Below are 10,943 nucleotides of genomic sequence, written 5' to 3'. Positions count from 1 at the left end.
CCAGTGTGTGGGGAAAAGGAAGTCTCGCCTACTGGAGCAGGCTCGCGGGCTTCGACCGTAGGGAAGGTTCTGGGCAGTCTGTGACACCCCTGCCTCCCTCCCCTCCTCCTTTCCTTGCAGGCGGCGACCGGCCACAGCTACTGCGGGCCCAGGGCGTGCGTCCTGGGTGAGTGAGGGCCCGGAGATGTGCGGGGCCTGGCGAGACGGCCGAGAAAAATGACTATCTCTTATCAGTACTGATTTGAGGGCCTGCGTTTTCCTAAGGCGTAAAGGAGTGCCAATCCTGGAACTTCCCTGTTAGCCCCGAAATGAAACGCGCTTATTTCTAGGAACTTTCAGGTGTGGTGGGTGGTAGTAGGAGAGAAAGATTTCGTCTGCCTTTGGGCTTACAAAGATATTTCTCTTCCAGTCCTTATTGGAGCTACCAGGGCACAATCTTTTCCTGAGTTTTTTAGGAATAGTGTTGCTTCACATCCCCAAATCAGCTTTTCACACCCCACCCCCATTTCGGCTCCAAACTGTCATTCTTTTGATCATTTTGTAGTTGGACATTTCTGGATTCCATTTCTAATAGCATATAAGCATCCTGAACTTACAGTTAATTAAAAAATAACCATCACATTCTTTTTTTTTTTTTTTTTTTACCACTTTGATTGGGTCACCTTACGTCTTCCATGCTAGCTGCCAGATTACTTCCCTTACATTACATGGCCTCCATCCAGAATGTTCATTTACTGCTTCTGCACGCCTTTCAATGTCAATTTGGTTAGTTGCCCCATTGGCTACTTCCAGGATATCTGGAAATTTCTCCTGGCTGTCATTAACATCCATTCGGTCTGCACTTGTCCTTGACCTGTGTTCTTCCCATTCTTCCATCCCTATGTTTCAAAATAAGCATGACTATTTCAAGTGTCTAACTTTTAAGGTAGAATATGGGAGGAATTTATGATACAGTTTTCATATAGTAATTTTGGAATATTTACCATAATTTAGAGCTACAGTGTCCATTATGGTTACCAATAGCCGCATGTGGCTATTGAGCACTTGAAATTGGCTAGTTTGAATGGATATGTGTGCTGTGCATATAAAATATTAGATTTTCAAGACAGTGAAGAAAAAAAATGCAAAATATCATTAATAGCATTAATGTTTGCATGATGTTTTTAGATTTACCAGGGTAAACAAAATATTATTAAAATGAGTTCCATTTTTCTTTTTACTTTTAATATGACTGCTAGAAATTTTAAAATTATTTATGTAGCTGATATTATATTTCTCTTGGGTTAGCATTGATTTAAAGTTTTATAAGTCATTTGTAGTTCCCTTTATTTTTACTCCATATTCAAAGATGACAGCTATTTCTTTTGAGTGTTTGGGATTATTAAGAAAAATTAACCTTTAGAGCTCTAGTCTGGCTTCTTTGGTATTAAGCAAAGGTACATATTTTGTATTTGGACTACCTCTTTTTAGTGTTCATTCCCCCTAGTTATAGCATATTTTATCTTTGCCCTTATAGCTTAATCCTGTCTTAAAAATATCTATCTGAAGAATTTCGCAATTTATGTTGTAGACAGTTATCATTTCTGGCAAACTTTCCAAATCATTTATTCAATGTTCATTGTTCTTAGTACATGAACATAAGATGCTTATAGTCTTTCCTAAATTAACTTTTCAGTTACAAATATTTCATGTTTTAGGGATCAAGTAGTGGCATAAGTGCACCTCATTTTTCACACTATTATGCTGAGTTCTGTATGATATATTGGTGAACATCACCTTCTTTCTTTTTTAATTGTTAATGGGTCTTTATTCTATTTATTTATATATGGAGCTAAGAGTTGAACCCAGTGCCTCACATGTGCTTAGGCAAGCACTCCACCACTGAGCTACAACCCCAGCTCCCAAACATCACGTTTTTAAGGAGCTCATGATACATCTTTTTTAAAATGAGGTTATTTTAAAAAATCACAGTTTTGTTTGGGAAAAGCACATTTTCATGTAAGTGTTTTTCCACAGTCAGCACGTACTTGGATTTATTATAGTCTTAGCTAAATGGCATAATAGAGACATACTCTCCTAGCAAATTCCATTAATTTTTCTTTCAAATATTCCCTCAAATAGTACATTTTATATTAAATTTTGAAAATGAGAAAATAATTGTTACTTTAATAAGCATATTATATTAATAATATTCTAGACATTGAAAAATTTGATGTTATCTATTACAGAGAAATTAGAGGAAGTTATACTTTATTATATAAGTCAATAATTATTTTTCTTTTATTATATATGAAATAGGTCATGTAGACCTATTGTTTTGATTTCCTTCTTACTTTTTTGATTTGCTAACTCCAAAGTTTGGTGTATGTTTTGAAAAATTACTGATATATCTGAAAGTTAATTACAGTTATTTTAATGTGAAATTTTTAAAAACAAATCTAACATAATAATTTTAATAGATCCAACTCACCTTTTGCTTTCCTCCATTATATGGGCTTGATGGTTTTCAGACATTCAAAGCATTTCAGTTTTTTGTAATGATTTTTGAATGACAGATATTCACGTATTATATATAGATGTTGTTTTTTTAAAATTAATTATGGATGTATTAACATTTGTATTTCAGATTTTTTGTGGCACCATAACTATGAGCCCCACACAGTGGGACTTTCCTGTGGAATTATGTTGTCGGCCTATGGCTTTTGTTACACTTACTGGACTAGATGTAGTTTATAATGCTGTCCATCGAGCTGTCTGGGATGCTTTCTGTGCCAATCGAAGAGCTGATCGGGTACCAATTTCTTTCAAGGTGCTCCCAGGAGATCATGAATATCCCAAATGTAGACCCAAGGTAATGACATTAGGATTGTATGCATTCTCTCCCTCTCTGTGTGTATGTGTATATGTCATTTTTTGTTCTCGTGTGTGGGGGAAAATCCCTAAGTTTATTATGGCAGTGGTTACAGTGGTGTATAAAGAAAACCTTAGGCATCTTTATGTACTATGTAGTACACTATATATATATGTTTATTAATGGTTAATTTTTAAACCCAGAGGAATAATTACATTTAAAAGCTTTGTAACCTATAAGCCTACATTTGCCATTTTTATTTGTAGAAAAAGAACCCCATGTCTCCACAAATTTCACAAAGTCTTAAAAGGAAAGTCTTATCTTTCTCATCATTATAGAATATCTTTATTCTATAACATCATTGTTATAGAATCCATGGTCTTTTCAGTTTTGTTCAATTTCAGATACACTTTTTGGGTGCTTGCTTTGTGTTAGGTAACTGGAACCATGCCACAAGCTGGTGATATAAAACAAGCTTGTGAATGATGTTTCATCCACAAGTAAAGTGAATTGTTTTCCTGGCAATATATCTTTGAAATAAGTGAAGCCATATTAAATTTCAGCCAATATTTTAATTTTAGCAGCTTTTTCAAAAACAGAAACTGGAATGGTGAAGAATAGGAGTAGAATTTGCTTAGAAAGTGACTGGATACTTCTTTACAGGGTACTTGAGATCCTAGACATCATTAGGAGCTCTTTGACTTTGGTCATTCTTCCTTAAATGGGAAATGTAATGTTTCTAGGGTTGAGATTCTACTTCTAACACTTGCTAACTCTTATTTAATTTTTGTAAACCTGAATTTTCTCATCTTCAAAATGGGTAGTGTGCATATTGAATGAGATAAATGTACAAACATTGCTTGGCACCCAATAGGTGGTTTCTGCTGCTATTATTATAACAAATTAAACAAAAACCACTTCCTTAACTTTTACCACTATTTGTAGAGAACTTCGTATGAATGGTACATTCCTAAAGGGATCTTAAAGACTGGCTGGATGAATAAACATCTGAATCTGGTGCCAGCCCTGGTGGTTGTGTTCTATGAACTAGACTGGGATGAGCCTCAGTGGAAAGAAAAGCAGTCCGAATGCGCTACCAGGGTGGAAATTGTCAGGTATGACCTCCATTTATCAGGCTGCCCATGGTAATTTGCAAATGTCTGTGTTACTAACATTTATTGAAGGCAATAGAGTGCTCTTTGGACTGTAGTGGTCACTTTGGGGATTGTTGACTTCCAGTGAAATTTGTTTAGTTCCTTAAGTATTAACTGCATTTTATGCCAAATCTGTAACAAAATTTAGAAGCAAATTGAAAGATATTTGCAAATGTTTTTTTCTTGCATTTATGATCTGTTTTGGAGACATTATAATTTACTGTTTAGTCCCTTTCACTTTATCACTATTCACTTTTAAGATAATTAATTATTTTGCACGACTACTGTAATGTATTACTGTAAAGAAGTAAATTTTAAGTAAATTGTATTACAATTTTTACAAAAAAAATACATTAAACTTTTAAAGGGAATGACTAATGTATCACTCAAAAGAAATAAGTTATATTGTAATTTTTACATAAAAGCACATATTAATCTTTCACTTTTAAAGGGAATGACTAATATATCACTATAAAGAAGTTGTGTTGTAATTTCTACATCAATAAAATACCCATATAAATATATATTAAACTTTTGCAAAAGCAGATTTTTGTAAGGTTAAGAAGCTTGATGTAATATTATACTTTTAAAATTGAAATGTTTATTCCAAGAAGGTTCTTTATGTGCAGGAAAAGATTCACTATAATCTTGATATTTTTAGTCAATCTTAAATTTAATCATCAAACTTGTGTTTTTTTGTAAAGCTTGAATACATTTAGTTAAAATGATTTATTTAATTAATTTTATTGTTTTTCTGTTGCAGGCAAAGTTTACAAGGAAGAAACACAAAAGTTGCAGTGGTTCTGATTCAGAAGAAAACCCCTTTGCCCCCAGGTAACAAAAGGTCAATTAATTAACACTATTTATACTAACAAAAATAAATGTGATATAATACATATTGACCTTCCACTTACCATACTAACACCTTTTCACATGTACATCTAGGTCAACCTCATTTCTAAAAAAGTATTGAGTTGGACACCCTGGCAAGTGTCGAATGTTGCAGCTACTCCTGCTTTATACCTCCAGTTCTCATTACCAGAATGTAGATTCTTTACTGTTTAAGTCTTTCATGCATTCAATTTTTGGGTTGATGGTGTGTTAATTTTTTAAAAAGTACCAAAAATGCATGAATAAACGTTTGTTATAAAAAATAAAGAATTATAATAAAGATTACAAATCTAAGTCCTACTCCTCCAGCTCCACTTACTTCCCAATGTAGTCATGTATCCGTTAACAAAACAGTTAATTCATTTGCTTTGTAAACATGTCATTTACTAGTTTGAGGTTTATTTAAAATTTTATTCCTTATACAAATGCAAAGAAAAATGCTATAGGATTTGTAATTTCCTCTAAGAACATGTTATTTTATGTAACATTTTTTTTTTTGTGTATATGTGTGACTTGAACCCAGGGCTTTGCCCATGCCAGGAAAGCATTCTAACATTGAGGTATACCCCAGCCCCATCATTTTAAATACTTGTTTTTTCTGCTTTCCCAGATTTTCTTAGACGCATAATATTTTTTTTTTGTTTTTATGTTAAGACTTATACCATCCTAAGTGGTTTTGGAAACTTCTCTCATGAACTGTTGCTTCCATTTTGAGTTATGTTTTTAAAAATAGCTATATGTTGTATCTGTTGGCATTACTTGGCCTTCCTGTCCTGGCTTAGAAAATTCCACAATTTTTTTCCTAAAAGGTTTGTGTTAATAACCCCAGGCTCTCAAAGGAACCTAGGAGTTGTATTGACATGGTGAAAAGTGCTTTAGGTTTTTATTCCAAATTCCAGATTCGGGGAAATATTCATATAAAAAATACACTACTTATTTTGTTTTTCTCTTTCTGGGGCTTATCAACAGGGGAAGATGTCATTGCTTCAGAAAGGGCTGCAGCTTTGTGCAATGCATGTGAACTCTCAGGAAAGTCTTTGTTTGTGCTTCCCCACACTGACCACCTTGTGGGTTATATTATAAGGTAAATAAAGGTCTTTTAAATAAAGGTCTTTTATTTTTTAGATTATTCCTTAGGAATTAAGAAATTGGTATATTAGACCCATTTGTTTTTAAGAAAGCAAAACATGTTCAGTAGAAAAAATATAAATGGTTCAGAGGATATAAAAGTAAAATAAAAGTTCCTTTTGTCAATTTTTTAACTTTATAACCATTATCAACAATTCCTTAAGCACACTTTCAAAAAATGTCTTCTGTGAAGGAAGAAGTATACACATATCTTTTTAACACTATTTAAACTAACAAAAATAAATGTAATATAATACATATTGATCTTCCACTTACTATACTGACATCTTTTCACGTGTACATCTAGATCAACCTCACTTCTAATATGAGTTGGACACCCTGTCAATAGTTGCAGCTACTCCTGAGGCTGAGGCAGAAAGGTAGAAGGATTGCTTGAGTTCACTAGTTCTGGGCCAGCCTGGGCAACACAATGAGATCCATCTCAAAAAGAAAAAGAAATATAAATGGTTTATCCCCTTGTACTTTTCAGTAATTACCATGTGTGATCTTGTATATGATGGTGGTGTCTCTATTTCTTGACTCTTATTGTTGCATTCCTTTTCTTTTCTTTTTTTTTTTTTTTTTTAGTTGTAGATGGACACAATACCTTTATTTTATTTATTTTTATGTGGTGCTGAGGATCAAACCCAGTGCCTTACACATGCTAGGTGAGTGCTCTACGGCTGAGCCACAGCCCCAGTGCCCATTCTTTTTTTTTAACATTTATTTTTTAGTTTTAAGTGGATACAATGCTTTTATTTTTATGTGGTGCTGAGGATAAAACCCAGTGCCTTATGCATGCCAGGCGAGCGCTTTTCCTCTGAGCCACAACCCCAGCCCTGCTTTATTCTTTATATGTCTGTCACTGTATTTAAAAATGTTTTAAGAAGGCTCAGAGTCCCATTAAATGTTAAGCCTTTATAAAGAGCAAATTACCTGTGGACACAATATTTTTATGTAACTATTATGCATTGTTTTTAATATTTAGTGTTGCAAAGAAGTTTTATAGTGTTACATTTTTCATGAATATATATTTAGATAGGAATATTTTCAGTGATTCTAGCTATAAGATGACTTTTTTCTTTTCATTGTGCAAAAGTATTAGGAACACAAGAATAGCTTAGTTTATCTTTTTTTTTTTTAAGAGAATATTTTAATATTTATTTTTTTTAGTTTTTGGCGGACACAACATCTTTGTTTGTATGTGGATCGAACCTGGGCCCCATGTGTGCCAGGGGAGCACGTGCCACCACTTGAGCCACATCCCCAGCCCCTATCTTTGTTTATTATTTATCTCACATTTGATTCTCCGTCTCAGAAGCAGACATCTGAAAATTATCTGTCAGAGTAGGCTATCTGGTATTCTCATTAGTATTAAATGACAAGGCTTCTAAGAAAGTGAAGCATAAGTTTAGAAGGAGAGAGCATCCAAAGACAACAGGATCAAATAAAAAAGTGAATTGCAAGAAAATTTAAATGCAATTAAGAAAATCTCCATGTTGGAAATAATAAACAATAGGATGGACACTGCAGAAAGTCAGAATAGTAGTGCCAAATGTAGCATTGAGTTGATTAATCAGAATTCAGAGGAAAAGAATAATGAGTTTTGTATTTTAATGCAACTATATTACCAATGGGGAAACACAAAGAAGAAAGGACAATGTATAGATAATTAATGTATAGATAACATACAAGTTGCTTTTCTTTTCTTTCCACTGAGACTCATCCCAGCCTCACAGCTGGCTCTTGACTCCCTCTCTAGGCTTTGATGGTTCATCCTTGCACTTCCGTATTTCAGTACTTCTGTCGTTCCAATGCTGTTTCTTGTCAGTGTGCTATCATACTAGCTCTATCTTCCAGTTCCCTTTTTCCTCTTAAGAATTCGGCTTTCAAGTTTACACATGGCCTTGCTAAGAAAGCCAAAGTTCGATATCCTTTACTTTAGTCCAGTGATTCTTAAACAGAGTAATTTTACCCACCAGGGAACATTTGGGCATGATTGCCACAACCGAGGGGGTTGCTATATTGGCCTCTAGCGGCTAGAGGCCAGGGATGCTGCTGCATATCTTGCAAGCACAGGACAACCCTACACAGCCTCAGTGGTGGGAAAAGTTGAGAAAACATACCTTAACCACTAGTGAGCCTGTCTTCCTCTGCTTTCAAATGTAGCTGTCATGGATGTGAGAGAAGTGGAAGGTATAATTTCAGCTATTACTCTTAAATCTTGTTGGGGGATAAGGAAACATTTAAATAAAAGAGTATAGTATTCCAATAACTGATGTAAAAAGCAAGTGCTCTGAGTCCATGACCTCTAGCATGTGGATCTGAGAACAGGGAGTGCTTGAGACAGTTCATTAAAGATCAGGGAAGACATTAAACCCTTTCTTCATATTTATATTTTATCTTCAGAGAGAGAATAAAGTCGACTACTAGGAAATCTTCACATTCATTAATCTGGGAGGAAGGTGGCAGAGTTACTCAATCATGTGTTTTCAGAGCAGTTTGAGGTATTAAGGACAAATACTATAGGAAGTCAATGATTTGGTTAATTTTCTTTAAATGTCTCAATGCTTATAACACTAATTTATTGGAGGATGACTGTGAAACTCCTTTGTATTACATAGGTTCACTGTCATTTTAAGGCAAAATTTTTTGAAGAGTTGTCAAACTTAATGATGAGTTAAGTGTTTTTCTTTTATGAAAAGATAAATGTTCCAAATTTTCAGATCTTTTATCTTAGGATAATACAGACTGTCAGTATCATGCTAACTAACAAATGTTTAAAACACACAGATACACACACACACACACACACACACCCTGCTTTTGAAAACAAAGGTGACATTTTAATAATGAGGAAAAAAGCAGATGCTTATCAGAGGAAAGTTGTGTTGCAGAGATACAGAGAGTACATGCCAAAAATGGCCATTTGTAAATCTTTATCATCATGATTTTTTTTCTGAGATCAATTTAAATGTATGTTCCATATAAGTATTTGCTATCATCATAATTATCATTGTCATTATTATCATTTACATTTTAAAAAATACGGGAAATAATTTTTGACTAGTTTAAAAATAAAAGATTAGACAAACGGCAATATTAAAAAAAATAAAGAATTTTAAGGGTCTGAATTCATTAAAAATCTAAAAACTTATACAGATAATGTACATCCAGGCAATTAGATTTGGGATCTGGTCTTTACCTTTCTATAACATTCAGAATTGGGATTGCTCTAAGCATTTTCGTGGGTGGACCACTAGAAGCAATATTCAACTCTCTCTCCTGTTGCCCTTTTTTGAGAAGGATGTAAGTAGTGCTAGGCACTTGCTACTCTTGCTTCTTCTCTGCTTCTTCCCTCTGTTTTCAACCTTTAGCCCAGGATCTACCTTCAATAATATTTCCTTTTAAGTATAGAGTGGTTTCTCCTTTTATCCCCTAAACTTGTAAGATGATTTTTGCCCATTATGTAGTTTATAAAATTTGGGAAGGCCCTTTTCTTTTAGACTTAAATCTATATGTATAGTTGGGAAGCTTGAATGTTCTTCATCTGAAAACTGATGCAGTGCTGGTAAAAAAATGGACTCCAGGTGATCTTCATGTGAATTTTGCTGAGTATATACCACTTATTTTCTGATAAATGGCTAGAGTAAGAAGCTACTTAAAATTAACGTTTTAATCTAAATTATTTGGTAGGATACATTTTGTTTTGAGACAAAAGATAGATGCATGTGTGTTTTTATATCTATGTATGTGTGTGTATTTAGTACAAAACTAATCAGTTGGGTTCCCTTTAAGAAGGAGTTACTTGGGGTGGGGCTGTAGCTCAGTGGTAGAGCACCCACCTCGCACACGTGAGGCATTAGGTTCGATCTTCAGCACCACATAAAAATAAATAAAGGTATTGTGTCCATCTACAGATAAAAAATATAAAAAGAAAAAAAAAAGGAGTTACTTTATTGAGACCAAAAATATTTATGTAAAATACCACAGAGCATTGCAAGTGTAAATTCTGCATAATTTGCAATCTTATATCATTTCAGAGAACAAATGGATAGATGTGTCTGGGGAAGGCTTTAGGGATGAGAGGAAGACCTATAACTGTATTTGAAAGTTTAGATGAGAGGAAAGAAAGTAATGTTTATGTAGGGGGCAAATGAACATCATAGAAAAGCATAGACAGTGAGAATTCAACTAGTTGAAATCACTAAATGATAATACAATTGGTTAGATTTTCTGTTTTAGAGCAAAGAAGTTCAGTGTCTGTTTTTCCCCAAAATTATTCTTAGTTGTTTGATATTACCTTAAGAGCATAAGTTTTAAATACTTACTAAAAGAATTGGTCTTTTCATGAATACCTCACTTCTTGACTAGATCTATCATTTACTTATTTACGGTTTTGAAACTGGTTATGTATTTTTTTCCTCAAAAAATTCCTCAAATAATGTAGAAATATGTGACTTAAAAGGTGAAAGCTTTACAGCATTTACCCATTCCAGTCAAAGCTCTGTAACTGTTTAATCAGTTATATTTAAAGGGAGGGAAGATTTGATTCTGCAAAACATACTTTATAGGAAATCATAGGTTCTGTCAGGCCTACTTGCTCTCAGTTCTCTGTACTAATATTTGAATGTTTATCTGTGAGTACACAGCCAAGTTAAAAACTAAAATAAGCTTGATATTTATGAGACATTCTAATAATACTAATTGGTTTTGTTGTTTTAATCATTGAGGATGACCTAAATACATATTTCTGGCTGTCATAAAGTTAGATGATCTAAATGTCAGTGCCTTATCATTCTCATTTATAAAACTTTGACAGGTTAAGTTAATTTATTCCTTCAAACATTATTTGGTTCAAGTTAGAATCTAATTTTAATTGTTTAAAATTAGATTTAACTCAGATTTAAAGGTTAATT

At 33.6% G+C, this 10,943-nt stretch overlaps 1 protein-coding gene across 2 annotated transcripts in view; it reads left to right on the top strand.

Annotated features, from left to right (window-relative positions):
- Positions 1-2: 2 nt before the first annotated feature.
- Trappc11 (trafficking protein particle complex subunit 11) overlaps positions 3-10,943 on the top strand; it is a 44,299-nt gene continuing 33,358 nt past the window's right edge. For both annotated transcript variants that reach the window (XM_046419084.2, XM_046419083.2), the window contains exons 1-5: positions 3-166; positions 2,627-2,851; positions 3,797-3,966; positions 4,769-4,839; positions 5,866-5,980. In XM_046419084.2, the coding sequence (XP_046275040.1) occupies positions 2,648-2,851; positions 3,797-3,966; positions 4,769-4,839; positions 5,866-5,980 (560 nt within the window). In that variant the 5' untranslated portion in view covers positions 3-166; positions 2,627-2,647. The remainder of the gene's footprint in view (positions 167-2,626; positions 2,852-3,796; positions 3,967-4,768; positions 4,840-5,865; positions 5,981-10,943) is intronic.

The sequence above is a fragment of the Marmota monax genome, unplaced genomic scaffold (assembly GCF_021218885.2).
Source record: "Marmota monax isolate L192 unplaced genomic scaffold, Marmota_monax_Labrador192_F-V1.1 WCK01_AAM20220418_F8-fsc00113, whole genome shotgun sequence".
Taxonomy (NCBI): Eukaryota; Metazoa; Chordata; class Mammalia; order Rodentia; family Sciuridae; genus Marmota; species Marmota monax.
Note: the sequence above shows the minus strand (reverse complement) of the source record. Positions and strands in the feature narration are given on the sequence as shown.